This window comes from Ovis aries, chromosome 13 (assembly GCF_016772045.2).
Source record: "Ovis aries strain OAR_USU_Benz2616 breed Rambouillet chromosome 13, ARS-UI_Ramb_v3.0, whole genome shotgun sequence".
NCBI lineage: Eukaryota > Metazoa > Chordata > Mammalia > Artiodactyla > Bovidae > Ovis > Ovis aries.
The window spans coordinates 44,745,799-44,764,023 of NC_056066.1; the positions used below are offsets into that span (position 1 = coordinate 44,745,799).

An 18,225-nucleotide genomic window follows, 5' to 3' on the forward strand; every position below is an offset into this window, starting at 1 on the left:
TCCCATGGACAAAGGAGCCTGGTGGGCTACAGTTCACGGAGTCACAAAGAGTCAGACACCACTGAAGTGACTTAGGACACATGTGATAGCCTAGTGGTTAGAATCCCAGGCTTTCACTGTGCAGGACCTGGGTTCAATCCCAGGTTGAACTAAGATCCTGCAAGCCACGTGGCAAAGTACAAAAAAAAAAAGTGCATTTGATTACTGAAGGCTTAATTCATCAAAATGACTTCATGAGAAAAGACAGACAGACTAGTCACCTCCATCCTGCAGAAGGAAGCAGTCCATTCTGAGGTTCCAGGAGGGAGATTCAACAAACATCTGGGTACCTGCCAGGTGCCCCCAGTACTGCCCTGGGCACCAGAAACACCCTGGTGAATGGACACACATCCTGGGCCACCACTTCCCACTGCAGCCACTTGGCCCAACCAGCTCATCTCAGAGCTCACTTGCTCATGTGTGAAACATATGAGTTACTGCATGGAAGCACTGGTGGCTACTGCTAAGCAAATGATCACTAAATGTTAGTTACTCTCTCTTTTTTAAAAATTTTATTGGAGTATAGTTGATTTATAGTGTTTTGCTTCAGGTGCACAGCAAAGTGATTCAGTTACACATATACATATCTCCACTCCTTTTCAGACTCTCTTTACAGATTATTACAGAATATTGAGTAAAGTTCCCTGAGCTATAGAGCAGGTTCTTGTTGGTCATCTATTTTATATATAGTAATGTGTGTATCAGAGAAGGCGATGGCACCCCACTCCAGTACTCTTGCCTGGAAAATCCCACGGATGGAGGAGCCTGGTAGGCTGCAGTCCATGGGGTCACTAAGAGTCGGACACAACTTCACTTTCACTTTTTATTTTCATGCACTGGAGAAGGAAATGGCAACCCACTCCAGCGTTCTTGCCTGGAGAATCCCAGGGACAGGGGAGCCTCGTGGGCTGCCGTCTATGGGGTCGTACAGAGTCGGACACGACTGAAGCGACGCAGCAGCAGCAGCAGCAGCAGCAGCAGCAGTGTGTGTATGTTAATCCCAAACTCCTAATTTATTACCCGCCCCCCTCGTTTCCCCTTTGGGCACCATAAATTTGTTTTTGAAATCTGTGGGTCTGTTTCTGTTTTGTAAATAAGTTCACTTCTGTATTTTTTAAAAACATTAGATTCCACACGAGTAATATTGTTTATTTGTCTTTCTCCGTCTGACTTGTTCAGTCACAAAGCCGTGCTTAGTATGATAATCTCCAGGTCCATCTGTTGCGCTGCAAATGGCATTATTTTGTTCTTTTTTTTTTTTTTATGGCTAACCCTTCCTGTTAGTATGAAGGCTTATACAGACTCCATCTACATGTTGTTGTTGTTCAGTCACTAAGTCCTTTCCAACTCTTTTCCACCCCATGGACTGCAGCACACAGGCTTCCCTGTCCTTCACTATCTCAGAGTTTGCTCACACTCATGTCCACTGAGTCAGTGATGCCATCCAACCATCTCATCCTGCCGCTCTCTTCTCCTGCCCTCAATTTTTCCCAGCATCAGGGTCTTTTCCAGTGAGTCAGCTCTTTGCATCAGGTGGCCAAAGTATTGGAGCCTCAGCTTTAGCATCAGTCCTCCCAATAAATATTCAGGGTTGATTTCCATCAGCTTTCTGTAAACACTGGCTTACTTTGCTATAGGTCAAAAAGGACTCAGTCTTCCTGTTCAGTCTACCCTGTAGGTCCATTTCTCTGCACTTTCATCTATACCGGGCCCTCCAGAAGCACTCAATTTGAGTCTAAGGCAAGGAGTCATTTTCAGCATATGACACAGTCTTGCTTCGGCGGTGGGTACCTTGTTAGGGTAAGTCTGTGCACTGACCTGAAACTTATTGTAGGTTAAAGTGAAAATCAGCTGAAATTTGCAGACATTCCTGTGACAATAAAAGCAATCCAAAGAATGAAAATAAGAATAATAAGCCTTAGAAATAGTCTTCCTCTGTGGCCAGGGCTGGGGGAGTCAGGAATATAGCTGGAGGATTTTCGTTTTGTTCAACAATCATATAATATAAATTCCATTGGAAATAAGCACTTCATCACTTTAGTCTCAGTTGTGATGTCAATTTAGCCATCCTGATGCTCTCATTGGACAAACGGATTTTATGTTCTACTTGCAAAGCTGCTTAAAAATCATGTGTATCATCTATGTAATATCCTTCTCTTTTGACTGGTAAGCAGGGCAGTTAGTCTCATGTTTAAGTATCTATCTGAAATTTTAGGTTATTTCCTTTAGATGACTACAGTTTACTTCTTCATTAATTTCATCAGGAAATCATTAAAACATTTTATACCAATTAAGTAGTTTATATATTTTTAGTAAGAGAAATTTCACACAGTGATCCTGTCTTCCAATGTACTTTGTTACAGCACAGTCTTAAACTCCATTTGAGTCTTTTAAAATTTTTAACTTCTTTTGTTTCTAATCTGAGGGAAATTTTTTAAAAAATGCTTCTTTCTAATTTGAGGGAAAATGTTTTTACTTGTGGCAAATTAATTACTTCTTCATAATCTGCAAAATAGAAAGAAAAATGCCACTTGCCTTACTAATGAAAAGTCTGGTGTTATGAAAAAAAAATCACCTGTATAATTTTGAGCAAACTTGGCTTCTGAGTATTAATTAGATGTTACAGTCTTAAGAGCAGGGCTTACTGGAAAACATTTGGGATTGAGACGGAACTTGGTTTAAATCCTTCCAAGGGCCACCTAAGAGCCTGTAACCTTAAAAAGGTTACTTCTCTCCCTACCTCCAAAACCAAGACGGTAATCAGGCCTGGAGATGAAAACCACAAAGCTCCTAGGACATGAACTGTGCCCAGGAACCAGCAGCTATAGCCTTCTCCACATGAAATTTTATCTTTGTTTCACATCTTAGTAGAAAACTATCCTGAAATTAAGACTTGTGGTTATTCTCCTTGGTCTTTAGCTTCGAGCAAACCTCTCTTATCTTAGGGAAAATCAAGCATGGATATCATACAGAGTCAAGACAAAACGGCAGAGCACGGGGGAGTAACATCATCTCTAAGAATCACCTCCTCAAGGAGCTTAAGTCCGCTACCTCAGAGACCAGCCCCCTGGTGCACATAGCGAGGCGAGCTTTCTCAGAAAGAAATGCATGCCCCTGTTCACTCAGGTCCCAGATAGGATCGAACAGGAGGTGGCACTTGGCATGAAGTCCAAGAAGAAACAGACAGCAGTTTCAGCTCTGCCCCAAGGAAGATGCCCAAACGTCAGGCCACTGGGGGCTCTCCAGCAGAGACCACCCAGAGGAGCCAGTTCAGGGCATCAGGACAACTCCCATCAACCTGACCATACACCGACCAAGCCGTCTGACCTTGTCATATAATTCTGATTCTCAAAGTATGCTTTTCCACTGAGAAGAGGTGTAGACTTACTGACCTCTTATTCATAACTGCTCACAAGTGACAGAGATAAGTAGCAGGTATGTAGCCGAGAAAATGCTGATTCTGTCTATTGCATCATCACCTCAATTGCCTTTACACCAGCTACCAGGCAGCTGAGCAAATTTATGGAAAAGGATTCAAGTGAATGACCTACGTTTTTTTTTTTTTGAACAGACACAGCACCTTAATTCTAAATGACTTTGCAACTCTGACCTTGAAAGCTGGAGGATTAAGAGACCAGTTCCTTTTTCTGTGCCAGCATTTTATTCTTTTTCCAAGCCCATGGTAAGAGTCACTCAGGATGCTTCCTAACTTGGGTAGCCCACGTCTCGGGACGCAGGTGCTTTTTGAAGCGCATTTACCGGGAAGCCCCTCTTAGCCCAGCAGCGACTCGACTGGGACCCAATCCAGCACAGCAGGTAAGTAACGTGGGCTATGTCATCAGTTTCACTCTGCCATTTCCCCGCCCCCAGTCTTTGCTGTATCACGTTTTCTCTCTTCACTGGGGCCACTTTACTAGAATACCAAATTAGACCAGCCTGCTCGGGCTCAGCCGGCTTGTGGGGCGGGGGCGGTGACAGATGCGGCGCGCACCACCTTCAACAGGACAGGGAGGGGCTCTCCAGGGACCCGGAGTCCCCTGGCCTCCAGCCGGCCGTGCGCGGGGTGTCCGGGGTCGAGGGCGCGGGGCGCACGGGCGGCGACGGGCCCGGCATCACGTACGCGCGCGGGGCAGGCGGGGCTGCGGCCACAGCTCCCCACCTGCAGCACCCCCCTCCCGGCCCGCCCCTCTCAAGGGCGAAGAGAAGGTCACCAGCAGCGTGGGCGGAGGCTAGGGCGCCGGCCAGCCACTTAAGCATCCCTGCACCGCGCGTGGTGAGATGAGGTGAGAACGAGGCATCGGGGCCTTTCAGCTCATCTAGACAGGAGGAAGCGGGTAAAAGAAACGCCAGAAGCTGGCACGGGAGGCGTCTCTGGCCTGCGGTCCTCCAGGTTCCGAGCGCATGGGCAGCACCCCGCTCCTTTCTAGCGGTTGGCTCACCCCACCCGGGAATCTACGAGGATCAGGAATCCCCGGGCCCCCACGTGCGCCCGGCGCTAGGGGCGCGGTCGTGTCATCTCTGCTTCGGTTGTCCGCGGGGCCCAACCTTGGGGCCCCATTTCCTCCGAGACCAGCTTCCAGGCTCGCGGGTGGAAGGCGGCGCCCGAGACCGCTCTCCCGGCGCTGGCAACACCCCGGAGTCCCCGCTTCCTGGTCCTTCCCATCCAGGGGAGGCTGGCGGGGAGGGCCTAGTGACCCGCTTCGGTTTTTGGTTTGGTGACGAGCCGGAAGGAGACAGGAGATGAGACCGGCGGAAAACCGTTTTTAAAATCTCCCAGCGGAAACGCGAGGCGGTGCCGGTTGGCCCGGCTACCCGGGCAGGGATCCCGTGCGTTCGCCGCCGCGCGCCGCGGGAAAGCAGCGGGGACCCCGCCCGCGCCGCGCGGGGGTAGTGGGGCTGCAGACGCGTCGCGGGGACGCAGCGGTCTTCCTCGCGACGCCAGGTGTGGGGAGTCTGGGATGGAGCCAGGGCGGCCGCAGCGGCATCAGAAGTGGCCGCGCTGTAGCCAAGCCTTGGAGGAGAGTCCGGCTTCATCCCGCCTCGCGGAAGCGGAGGGACCTCCGAACGGAGTCCAGGCGACCCTGTCGCCACTCGTAATTTAGGAAATAAACGTGGAGGTGGAAAACTGACCTTCCGGGTAAGGGACCCCCGCACTCTCCACGCGGGTCGCGCAGTGACTCCTTCCGAGGCCGCACTGGCTCCGGCCCTGGGAAAGCACCTCCGAGGTTCCCGGGCGCCGGGTTTCTCCCCACCGTCACTTACTCCTGGTACCCCTCTCCTCCTTGCTCCTCTCGGGCCCCCCATCCCTTCTCCCTGACACCTCATCCTGTCTCTGGCGTCCCTTCTCCCCGGCACCCCCATCCTTTCTCCCTGGCACCCCCACCTCCCTTCTCACTGGTCCCCTCCCTGAGCCTCCAGCCCGGGGCCGGGGACCCGGTGGCGCACCTTGGGCATCCCCGCCGCTGGTCAGCACGCCGATGGCCTTGCCGGCCCCGGAGAGGTGCTCCAGGAACTTTCGGAAGGAGCCCTTGGGGGTCTGAGGGCTGTCGTGGTCGTCCATCGTGAACAGGCCGGAGACCGCGCTCTGGAGGGCGCTCAGTAGGCACTGCGCCCCGCCCGCGCCGCCGCCACGGGAACCGCCGGCCACGCCCGCGCGGCGCGCGCCAATGGGCGGCCTGGGGCGGGCGCGGGGACGCGGGGGCGGGGGCGCGGGCGGGGCTGCGGGCGCCTGATTGAGGGGAGCTCCGGGGGCAGGGGAGCCTGGTCGGCAGGAAGGACCACTCCAGGGCGAGCCACATGGTTGGGGGGTGCGGTGTGCATCGCAGCTGGGAGGAGTTTTACGAGCCGGAAGCGCCTCGGAGGGAGGGGACAGCCCGCAGGTGGGAGGGGACAGCCCACAGGTGGGCGGAGCATCCCTGGTAGGCCGCAGGGAGAGCACGGCCCGAGTGTTGGCCACGAGGTGGGCGGACTGGGAGGGGGAGTCCCGGCGACGGGAGGGTGCGGGGGGCAAGGAGGAACTGTAGGTGGGCGGGGTCACCGTGGTCGCGGGAACGCGGCAGGTGGGCTAGAGCATCCCGCAGGGGAAGCCCAGGAGGCCGGGTCGGGGTGCGGGGCGCCGCACGTGGGGCACCGGGTCACTGGCGGTTGTGGGGCCCGAACCGTCGCCGAGGCGCGCGCCCGTTCCCACAGGGTTCCTGCCCGGGTGGCTCTCGGGGCCCGGGCTCCCCAGCCTCTCCTCCCGCCTCCGGATCGTCTAGTCGGTGGGCGTCGCCTGCTGGCGAGGATAAGCGCGGGCTCCGTCCCCACAGTGGCTCTGGCCGCAAGACGAGGAGGCGGACTGGGGTCGTTGGAGGACGCGCGGGGACTCTGGCCACCGCTGGCGCCGGGCTGGGCGCTGGAAGGGAAGGGACGGGGGAAGGGCAGGAAGGTCCTGGCGAGGCGATAAGACCCAAGCCGCGGTGTCCGGGGTCGCCGGCCGGATGTTCGCTGCCCCGCCGGGCACTCCCGGACCGATGCGCTAGTGTCTGGTCCGCTGGGTGATGGATGAACAGGGAGCTTGGTCCCTGTCGGTTCCTGCCGCAGGTGCAGACGGATGCGCAGTCTTTCGGAGCGCACAGCGCTGAGCTTGGGGTATGATCACCCCCAGAAAAGAGTTTCATAAGCGGCCGCATCATCAGTCCCTTGTGGGGACCGCACGGTATCCCCTTACTACTTGCGCAGCAAATGTGCGTTGAGTGGACACAGGGAAAAGAGGTTAAGTCAAGGCCGTCCCGTCCACCCGGAGCAGCCTGACAGTGGTTTACTCCTGGCTGCCCTGGACAGAGCGGTGTGTGCGCTATGCACTTCTATCTGGCACTTGCCTTATCCTCCTGTCCTCGCTCCTGTTTTTTTGCAGAAAAGATACAAATACCTGCCATGAACAAGGCCAGACTTCTGATCTCTACCCTGGACCAGAAGTGATGGAGCAACTTCTAAACCCCCCGTGGTCATTGGAATCACCTGGCCTGGTTTTTCCCGCTCCACCAGAACCGCAGAAGCCCAGTTTCTGGGAATGCTGCTTGAAAAGATATATTTTCAACAAGTCACAGCACATTCTGGTGACTGCAGAGTCTGAGGGCACCTGCTCCGAAGAGTGAAACTGAGCAGCGATACTGAGAAGATATTGGGCATCGGGAGGCTGCCCTTAACTGTCCTGGCCCGGGAGCCAGGTTCATGTTTCTCCAGCCAAAGGTTTTCCCTCTCCAGGATTTGTGCTCCAGAATCATCCACCCCTTTCTGGAGCATTCTGCACTTTGAATTTTAGCCCCAAAGTCTTTATATTCTTATAAAATTGACATTTTTGTAATTTAGAGGATTGGCCATTTGTCATTGAGTTGTCTGTAATGTATTGAGTTGGCCAAACAGTTTGTAAGATGGTATGGAAAAACCTGAATGAACTTTTTGGCCAACCCAGTAAAAAATAATAGATGCAAACTAAGAGTCCAATCAATGGGTTAAGTACATTTTAATGCAAATATACACATGGCCTTCTATTGCTGGTATGATTATGAAGACAAATCCATTTACATGGAAGTGTATTTAGGATATGTTAATAAATGAAGAAGGAGATCAGAAATACCATTAAACTGTGTGTATGCGTGCGCACACATGCATATGTAAATTTAGATATTTTATTTTCCTTCTGCTTATTATGGGACTTCCCACAGTATGCAGTGGTAAAGAACCCCTCTGCCAATGCAGGAGATATAAAAGACTCTAGTTCCATCCCTGGGTTGCGAAGATCCCCTGGAAAAGGGCATGGCACCCTCTCCAGTATTTTTGCCTGGAGAATCCCACAGACAGAAGTCTGGTGGGCTACAGCCCATAGGGTTGCAAAGAGTCGGACGTGACTTAGCATGCACACAGTCTATGGAAAGACACAGCCATCTCTCCCTTCTTTTTCTTTTGCAGTGTTTATTTTAGTATTTCTTCAGCTGGTGGTGGTTTTTTGTTGTTGTTGTTGTTGTTGTTGTTGTTTGGCCTTAGAAGAGGCTTCTCTGATACAAGAGGGAGAATCACATGCCATGTTGAGGTCACAGCTTACCTCCAATGTGCTGATTCTCCACTGCTACCTAAAAAATTACCCTGAGCTTCTGTGGCTTATATGACCACTTATATCACACGTTTATCATCCCAGAGAGGGCGTGCAGGAGGGTTTTGCTGGGCCCTCTGCTTGGGGTCTCAGAGGCTGCAGAGGTGTCGCCGGGGTCCCGATTCTCCTCTGATCCCTCATCTTAGCAACTCCCTTCTGTCCCCGCCCCAGAGCCAATTTCGAGCTAATCTACAGCCACAGCTCCACCACCATCTGCCGTTTTCCTGGTGCCTCATCTTCTTGCCTCTTCTCCCCTAGACTTGGGAAAGTCGAAGATTAAATGAAACGGCTTGCTAAACAAGGAAATGCTGCCTTCAACCCCTGTCCCTCCCCCGCTGTACAGTTGTCTTTCAGTGTCCTTGTCCAAACTTAAAAATAATTCTGCTTTATGTCCAGCAGATAAACTTTAAATTATATATAAAACAGTTGGATGCTTTCCAAGACCTTGACGCAGAACCATGTTGTCCTGGACCAATTAGAGTCAATATCCAGACACTGGGGGAAAAAAATGGAAAGAAAGCCAGACTCATTTATTTCTGCAGAGTATGTGGCCATTAAGAGTTTAACCGCTCCAGGAAATGTCACTGGTGATGTGAACTGGACCGTCTCAGAGAACAACTATTTCCTTCTCCGAGTGGTGTTGAAAGCTGGTTCACGGAGACTTCCTCATACTTCCAACACTTTTCCTGCAACAGGAGAGCACAGGTTGTGATAAGGTGGAATAAACTGAGCTTCGTAATTGCCGAGCTACTTCAGGAAACAGAGGAAAGGAGAGATGGATGGTTCTTTTGAAAAATGAGTTACATAGGGATTTCCCAGTTAGGAAAGGAAATTATGATTTTGGCAGTCTTGCCATGTGATGGTTAATCTTATGAGTTAACTTGGCTGGATCATCGGTGCCCAGATAGTTGGCAAGGCATTGTGTCTGGATGTGACTGTGAAGATCTTTCCAATGAGATCAACATTTGAATCTTTCCAATGAGATTAACATTTGAATCAGTGAACTGAGCTAAGCCGATCCCCTCTCCCTGTGGGGGTTGGGGAGGACCTCAGCCAGCCCATCGAGGATCTGAGTAAAGGTGAGCTTGTGGTCTTTCTCTCTCCCTAGATGTTATCAAATGTATCAATATACAAGTCCCGCTGGTTCTGCTTCACTGGAGAATCCTGGAAAGTCAGTCAGCTTAAATGAATTCGTTCTGTGTTTTAGTTGTGAAATGCTGTTGTCCACACATAGGCATTTTACATGTTCAAGTTTGTAATGATGGATCTTAAAGCACCCTTCCTCCCACATCAGAACTGAAGTGGTTCATGGCCAGCAGTCAAGGGCAAACATGCCGAAAAACCCAAAACCACAGCCATGAACTATAGTGCTTTTTCAGTTTGCAGACAGGCCCACAAGGACCATGCGTGTGTCAGTGGCAGTGCCGGCTTGTAGCAGGGGTTTTGAGCTTTTTTGGTGAATAAAATATCTGAGATTCCTATATAAACTACACACCTCTTCCTCCACCCAGATATACACAGGTGCGCACACAACCCCTGCATGTTGCATAGTTTAGGGAACTCCTGAGCCTGGTGACTTGGTCGGACAGAGGGCAGAGGATGGAGTCTGGCCCCAGGTCCCAGGGGCAGAAAGTTGAGTCCTCCTGAGTGGCCTCCCTCTGGCTGCTCCTTGTTCAGCCCTGGGGCCCCATCTGAGCTCAGAGCCTAAGCCAAACCCAGGCCAGATGGGGACTGAGCGCCAGTTCCTGGGGTTTCAGTCCTGTGTCTGGGGGAGTCTCCCTGAACCCCCCACCCTGTGATGCTGTTTGTAAAGCATCATTCAGAGCGCCAGCTCTCCTTCCATTAATGATGTGGTCCTGTGATCCTGCCTGGGGCAGACTATTATTGAGTCTATAAAACCTTATTACCAGAATGGGCCATCCATTTAGAGCCATATTTCGGCAAATGAGGCACCTCTGCAGCAGACAGGGCTGATCATTTCTCACCTGGCTTGTTCTGAGTCCCTTCTGCCCTGCAGTCCACTTCTCTGTTCCTCCCTCCGCCCCAGGCCCTGGTGGGGAGCTGGTCACAGGAGCTGCGTTCCAGGTCTTGTAGGGACCTTCCCTCTGTCCAGGTCACCAGGGGCAGAGGACACAGCCCAGCCCTCGAGACTACCCCACTCCAGCCTTTAACCCCGGAGCCCATTGGAAGGATCGTTTCTGGAGTCATTGATTCATTGGGGGAGAGAGTTTGAGCTGTGAAGACAAAGGGAGCTGAGAGATGCGGGCAGAGAGACAGAGACACACAAAGAAGGAGAGACATACAGAAAGGCAGAGAGAGAAAGCAAAAACGCAACATTCCTTATGTTTGCTTGTGACAACCACCAAAAATGTTTAAAATAGTCGCCATTCCCTCAGGTTCCCCAAGTCTGCCTCTGAAACTTCTGAATGTCATCAAGTGTCGGTCCAAACAACCAACGAATAAAACAGCTTGTGAAACCAATTACTCGACTTTTTCTTGATATTTTTCTGAACTCTATGGTGGTGTTTCCTAACACCGCCTCCTAATGCCCTCTGTAAATTGGATTTTCTTGGTTGCGAACAGAGAACGCAGATAACGATGGTGAACGTAAATGAAGAGAAGATGAAGCCCTTCAGGAATGTTTTGTTCGTGGAACTTTCTATCCTCCGGGCTCCTCCTTATGGAGCGTGTTGGGGCTCCTTTCCTCACAGTTACAATGAGGACCTTAGCATTTAGACTTTCTTTGTGGCAGATAACATGCCAGATAATAAGCATGTATTTCAAGGTTTCTCCTTGGATCCAGATGGTCCATTTTTCAAATTTTTATTACACTGGTTTGGTGCTTTCTATGTCCTCTGTCACAGAGATTCTGGAAGGAAGAAACTTCGGGAACTCTGGTTAGTCCCATGCAATCTGTTCCATGCCCTTTAGCATACTTTGACTCAGAATTATAGACTCACAGGACTTGAAGCCCCTCAAGGATGCTCTTTGCCCTGCCAAGTTCTGAGGGGCTGAGAATACCTGCCAGCTCACAGTTTAGACCCAGTAGGAAGGGCAGAAAACAGCCTGAAGGTGGAGTCCCTTAGCAAAGAAGGCAAAACTTTTCTAGCCACTAGAAACATGAAGATAGTTCGTCTAGCCATGGGGGGTTGCTGAGGACTCGGTTTTAATTTTTTTTTTAAGTCACTCAGTTGTGTCCGACTCTGCAACCCCATGGACTATACAGTCCATGGCATTCTCCAGGCCAGAATACTGCAGTGGGTACCTTTCTTTCCTCCAGGGGATCTTCCCTTCCCAGGGATCGAACCCAGGTCTCCTACATTGTGGGCAGATTCTTTACCAGCTGAGCCACAAGGGAAACCCAAGAATACTGGAGTTCATACACTATCTATCCCTTCTTCAACGGATCTTCCCGACCTAGGAATCGAACTGGGGTCTCCTGAATTGCAGGTTGCTGAGGACTTGGTTAAGTACCAATATTCAAAATAGCATCTTCTGGGAGGAAAGGACAGTTAGACAGGGCATCTGGGGAGAGCAGTACACCCTGCCATATTTAAAACAGATAGCCAACAAGGGCCTACTGTGTAGCACAGAGAACTCTGCTCAATGTCAGGTGGCAGCCTGGTGGGAGCGGGGAGAATGGATGTGTGTATATGTATGGCTGAGTCCCCTTGCTGTTCACTTGAAACTATCACAGCAGTCTTTATTAATTGGCTGTACCCCAGCACAAAATAAAAAGTTAAAATAACCCCAAAACAGCGTCTTCAATAAGCCAGCATTCACGGAACAGAGGTGAAGGGCAGGGTCCCCCCTGCTTCATGTGTCAGAGCCTCAGATCTGCCCAGGAAGGTGATCCTGAGGATCCCAGCTCTCGCTTCTGGGCCTGAGGGCCCCACGCCCAGTCCCCAGCGGGCAGGCAGTGAGCCTCTCCTTACCTGGCCTCCCAGGCTGGAACACACTCACTTCCCGAGGTTCCTGCCCCTGAGCCTCACACAGAAACCTTTGTTCCCACAGCTGTCACTTCTGGGGCAGGAGGTGCCCCGCTTCTGTCTCCCACTCTGCCTCCAAGAGTCTGACCTCAGTGTAGGGTTAAGAAACTTGCTCTTTAAAACTTATCCTCAGATTTTTTCTTTTTAAATCAGGCAACTAGAAAAAAAAAAAAAAGGACATATCTAAAGTAAGGTGAGTCAGATGCAAGTGGGGATTTCAGGTGATGAATATGCACGTGGACAAACACACCACGCTCGGGGAGTGTTGAGCAGTGAGCTTCCCCGCTCGCCGAGAACCATGTGAACCAAATAAATGTAAACAGCAAGGAAATGCTAGGATTCTCTGTCAGCTCCTACTTTTTGACAAATGCATTTTACAGACTTTCTTTGTATTTTTTATTTATTTTTACTTTTAATTGAAGGATAATTGCTTTACAATGTTGTGTTGGCTTCTGCCGTACAGCAGTGTATAGACTTTCTTCTAGAGACTGGGGCTCATGGAAGTAAGACAACAGGACCTCTTGTGAGCAGTGTGGGCTTTCCCACGTGGGCAGGAGAATTAGAAGCCCGTTTGGTATAAATGAAAGGAGTAGGAAGGATGATGGATTATCTGAGCAGAGTTTTCGACCGAAATATGAAATGGAAAAGGGGCAGGTGGGGTAGGGAGAGAGAGACACAGCAATTTATCACTCCCCTCCAGAGACCCTGACTGGTTGACCAGAAGCCCCTGCACCCCACTCCCTCCCCACTTCCAGCATTCTGGGGAGAGGCTGGTGCCCAAGCTCTTTTTCTAGAACATTCCACCCTTGGGCTGTAATTAATCCTCTCTTCGCTCTCCATTTTGAAAGCGAGGCCCTGTGATGGGAGCTTGTTTTCGTATCTTGTTAGCTATGTCCTGGTGACGTTCCAGGAATGACTCCAGTCTTATTAGCAAGCGGTACTCAGATCTTTTTCCCTGAGACAGGCTCCCGGAATCTTCCCTGGAGGAGGCTGGTTCTAGGCTGTGTTTATGAGTTCCTGAGAGTGCCTTCAGGTTCACTGTTCCCTGACTCCTGTCTCTTCAGTACTGTGTAAGCGTGTGCAGACACACGTATACATGCGTGCGCACCCCCCACCCCCGCCAGGGGGCTCGACAAGCTTCCTGTGTCCCCGGCTTTCAGGGGCTGAAGCGGGGGGAGCTGTCGCCCCCTGTTCTGCTCCCAGCCACATGCCAGCCTGTTTTCTGGGATCATGGGACCTTGTTCAAGGCCTTGGCCTCAGGCCTCTACCTGGGCCTTGGCCTCCTGCCGGCCTGCGGTACTTGCAGCCTGCTGGCTGCAGGTGTTGCCCAGTCTCTGCCACCGCCTCTGGGTCTGCAGCTCAGGAAGAGGACCATGCTGAGCGGTAGTGAGTTTGCGGGTCCAGCTGGGGCCCTGGGGCTTCAAGCTGGCTCCCAGGAGGGTGATGTGACTGTGACTAGGGGACAGGTAAGGGCTGGGGACGCTCTAGCCAGACGGAGGCCATGGGAAGGAAGGATATGAGTGCGGACAAAGCAAGTGAGGTTTGTGCGGATGCTGTGCTGGGGGGAGGCCCGGGGGTTGTCGGGGAGCTGGAGGAAAGGCAGCCAGCAGGTGGAGGGGGGCAGATGGGGGAGGGCAAATGGAGGGGGCAGGCAGGGAGAGTGGCTGGCAGCTGGGCAGGTGCTGGCCCTGGAGGGACTCTGAGCATCTAGACTGCAGGGAGCTGCCCCTGGGGTTCCCTTGGAGACAGGAGGGACTGTCCTTGTGCTAGGCTGGGTGCCGTGGAGTCAGGGCTTCTTGGCAAGGCTGGAACTGTCCCCAGTCACCCCTGCTGGTCGCCCTCGGGGCCAGGACAGACCTGGGCTGTCAGGTCTGCAAGTACTGGGTGTGAGGTGCTGAAGTTAATACACCCTGTCCTCCTCCCAGACCTTGGGATTCCTGTACTCTTTTCAGGGCAGATAGGGGCTGTCACTCAGTGAGGGCCTGTGACTTTCGACCAAAAAACACATCAGAGCGAAATGTAGAGTGCTGCCAAGGAGGCTGTGTCTGCTGCTTCCTCCCAGCCCCCCTTCCCGGGGAACCCTGCCTGCCTTGTACCAGGGCCAAACCCTGAGCTGTGAGCCCGCAACCTGGACCCCTTCAGAGGAGTTTATCTGGGGTAGGGTTGGCAGATTCCAGAGCGAGGGTGGGCGGAGGAGAACGCTTAGACAGGTGGGGCTGCAGTTTCTGCAGTCATGAGGCCGGTTCACTCAGGCCTCTTTTTAGGCAGTGGGGAGGGGCTGCAGGTGGCAGGGCCCAGCGACAGGGGTGAGGGGGGATGGTGGAACCAGCTTGAGGGGGGCAGCGGGAGGGAGGGTGGTGGTGACCAGAGTATTTCCTTTAATGCAAAGGAGGACAGACATATGCGAATGCTCTGCCTTTAGTAAGAGTAGCTGCTGCTTTGTGAAATCCTTCCAGAGGTGTGTTGGTCAAATGAGGCTCCTTTCTTGGCATGACTCATGGTTTGCAAATGTGGCTTTGTTGTAGTACAAGCAGAAATGCAGTTTTCCTCTCCTGAGAACAAGGAAAGTAAAGGGAACAGTGAACAGGACAGAGAAGAAAGGTGAGCAGGCCTGAAAGAGTTAATCACTCCTACTTTTGCTTTAACTGTTGCTGATTTGCAGTGTCAGTTAGGAGGAGCCAACCTAGCACTCCCTAATACTATGTAAATTACATCTTGTCCCGGTATTTGCTCTCCTGCACTCTCCCAGCAAATCACCCCTAGTAGCTGTCTGCATTGCAGAAAGAAGATAACCTCCCAGAGACAAATGGGCCCAATTACCGGCTGCCTGACGCCATGAAAAATGCAAGACCTTCTTTACTTTGAGCCTTATCATTTACCCTAAGATTGTGAGACCCCAGTTCCCCTAGGTGGGGGGAGGGCACAGTTCTTGAGGCGCTAGCCTGCCCCTCTTCCAGCCTAGAATTAAAGCCATCTTTCTACTTCCTCCAAACCCTGTCTCTGTATGTTTTATTCGGCAACGGTGGGCAGAGAAAGCCAAGATTTTGGCGGTCGTGGTTTGCATGCGTTCTGAGTCAGTGGATTTGTTAATCGTTTGAAAGCTGCGCGCTAATCTGGGTCTTTCTCCCTCCCCTTCCGCCCTTCTCTCCCGCTCTGGGTCTTCTTGTTCCTCCCTGTAGGACAAGGAGCAGGACAACAGGACATCCATGTCCACAGGGGAAATGCCCCTTCATCCTCACGGCCTCCACCCAGCCTGGGGATAGGGAGTTTGAGGACGGGGACCTAAGTGCTCAGTGTCCCAGGGACCTGGTCCCCAGGTGTGCTGGACTTGGACCATCCTTCCTGAGTATGAGATGAGCTCCATGTGCATTTCCATCCTTACTGTTGAGAATAATGGGAATCTAGACACACCATCTTTGCTCCGTCCCCTAGCTTAGGTTGGAATTTAGAGAATATATATGTACCTGAAAAGCAATTTCAAACAAGCTTTGTGTAAGTGTTACCATGCTGGAATATTAAGAAGATAAAATCCTGACCAAGCAGATGGGATTTCATTGGCAAGAGTCCTTCCCCTCCTCCAGCTCAGCCTGTCTGGGAAGCCTGAGATCTAAACTTAGCCAAAGCTGTTCACTGAAGTCAGAGAAACTCTGTGTGTGTGTGAGTGTGTGTGTGTGTGTATCTGTGTGTGTGTGTGTGTCTGCGCGTGATGTAATGCAATACTACATTCTTCTCTGGATTTGTCTCAAGATGTTAAAAACAACCCTTTGGGATTTGTTTCCATCTCTCTTCACTGCCTCTGCACCCCTGCTCAAAGCACTGTCTGTGCCCCAGGAATCCACACCCCGGGGCCTGATAGAGATGCAGGTTCTAAGACCTCATTCTCCAAATGATTTTATGCATCATCACTAAGCTTTTATTTATGTATTTTTTGTGTGTGCGTGCTCAGTCGTGTCCGACTCTTTGCAATCCATGGACTGTTGCCCACCACGCTCCTCTATCCATGGGGTTCTCCAGGCAAGGATGCTGAAGTGGGTTGTCATGCAGTCCTCCAGAGGAGCTTCCCGACCCAAGGATTGGACCCGCATCTCTTTGGTCTGCTGCACCTGCAGGCGGGTTCTTTGCCGCTGCGCCACCTGGGAAGCCCCCCAGTCTTACAGAAGACCCCCAAGCTTTGGATGCCCGCCATTCCCCGCAGCATTCTCTGTCTTTATCGTGCTCTTCCTGGAACAGATACATGAGCCTCTGACATCTCCTCACCCTCCTCGCCACATGATGGCCCCAGAGCCCCAGATGCAGAGACCTAAGCCACCCTTCCTGCCTCATACTGATTCCCTGCTTAAAATGTTAGGAGAACACATCAATTCTACTCAATAAATTTCGAGCGCACAGTGCACTATTACCTGCAGCCACCATGCCCTACACTAGGTCCCCAAAATGTATTCTTACTGCTGTGCATCAGTTATACCTCGATAAAAGGTTAGAAGAGAATGAATAATTTCCCTAAAGAATAGACTTGAAATCGGTATATTTCCCAGGATTTTTTTCCCCATGTAGTCAGGGATTAATAGATTCCAGTTAGATCACATGGCCTTTCTCCATTTCATAAAAAGGCTTTCTTAGACGTAGGGTAGATTTGAAATAAATTTATTCTTTTTTTTTTAGGACACCAAAATTTACAGAAGTACCTCTGAGCTCAGTATTTCAAATGACTCTACCTTCAAATTTGAATGTCGTAACACTTTATCATAAATATTTAAAGCTTAAATAGGACAAAGTATGTTTGATTTTTTTTCCATTCTGTTATCACTCTCTCTCTTTTTTTTCTTTCTTAAACCTTATTAAGGCGTAATTAAAGCACAGCAAACTACACTTATTGATACTGTGTACTGATGAGTTCTGATCTGTGTGCAGCAAGAACTCAGTGGGGTGTCCATCACCCCAAGACTTTTCCTGAGCCCTCTCTCCTACCCCCCTCCTCCCACCTACCCAACAGAAAGAGTGGCCTTCTCTTGTTTACATTTTCTAGAATTTTATACAAATGAAGTAATGTGCTATGTACACTATTTTTGCTGGCTTTCCTTCCTGAGCATTCTGATTTTGAGATTCAACCACATCTTAGCATGTATCGAAAATTCTCCTTTTTATTACTGAGCAATTTTCCCTTGTATGAGCATCACTTGTTGATGGGTGTTGGGTTCTTTCCAGGTTTTGGTTAGTACAAATAAAGCTACCATAGGCACTGGTGTACAAGCCTTTGTGTAAGAGTCTGCTATCATTTCTTCTGGGTCATTACCAGGGAGGGGGAATGACCGGGTGATATGGACATGTATGTTTAATTTTAAAATAGACTACCAAATTATTTGCCAAACTGGCCGCATTTTACCATTTTACATCCCTGCCAGCAGCGTGGGATGTGTCAGTTGCTCCATATCCTTGCCAACACTTGACAGAGTCAGCCTTTTACATTGTCACCCTTCTGGGGGTATGTGGAGGAATCCCATACTGGTATTGAATTGCATCTCCCTAACCACCAATAATCTTCAGGACCTTTTCATTTGTTTATCTGCCATCTGTGTGTCACTTCTAGCGAAGGTCTGTTCAAATGTTTTGCCCACTTTTCAATTGGGTTGGTTTTTTCTTATTATTATTGCATTGTGAGAATTGTTTATCAACTGTAGGTATAAGTCCTTTGTCAGATATGTGTTTCACACATAATTTCTTCCAACCTTTACTTTGAAGGTCAAAGCTGTTGACTTTTTTTTTAATTAAAAGAATATATTTTTTTGCCTGCCTTGGGTCTCTATTGCTGACACAGACTTTCTCTAGTTGCCGCTAGCAGTGGCTACTCTCCAGCTTAGAGGCTCAGGCTTCTCTCATTGCAGAGCCAGACTCCAAGGCATGAGGGTTTCAGTGGTTGTGGTATCCAGGCTTCGTTGCCCCAACGTATATTGAATCTTCCTGGACCAGGGTTTGAACCTGTGTCCCCTGCATTGGCAGGCAGATCTTTAACCACTGACCCACTAGAGAAGCCTTGAAATCATGTTGTGAACTCATCATGATACAAGT

General features: G+C 50.6%; 1 protein-coding gene and 1 long non-coding RNA gene across 3 annotated transcripts in view; one reads left to right on the forward strand and one right to left on the reverse strand.

Annotated features, from left to right (window-relative positions):
* PFKP (phosphofructokinase, platelet) overlaps positions 1–5,646 on the reverse strand; it is a 52,391-nt gene extending 46,745 nt beyond the window's left edge. For both annotated transcript variants that reach the window (XM_027976807.2, XM_060396878.1), the window contains exon 1: positions 5,485–5,646. In XM_027976807.2, the coding sequence (XP_027832608.1) occupies positions 5,485–5,599 (115 nt within the window). In that variant the 5' untranslated portion in view covers positions 5,600–5,646. The remainder of the gene's footprint in view (positions 1–5,484) is intronic.
* Positions 4,315–10,651, forward strand: LOC105616708 (uncharacterized). Its single transcript, XR_006055625.2, has 2 exons — positions 4,315–5,176; positions 6,935–10,651. It is a non-coding gene; the product is annotated as an uncharacterized LOC105616708 (long non-coding RNA).
* The last annotated feature ends 7,574 nt before the right edge of the window (positions 10,652–18,225 follow it).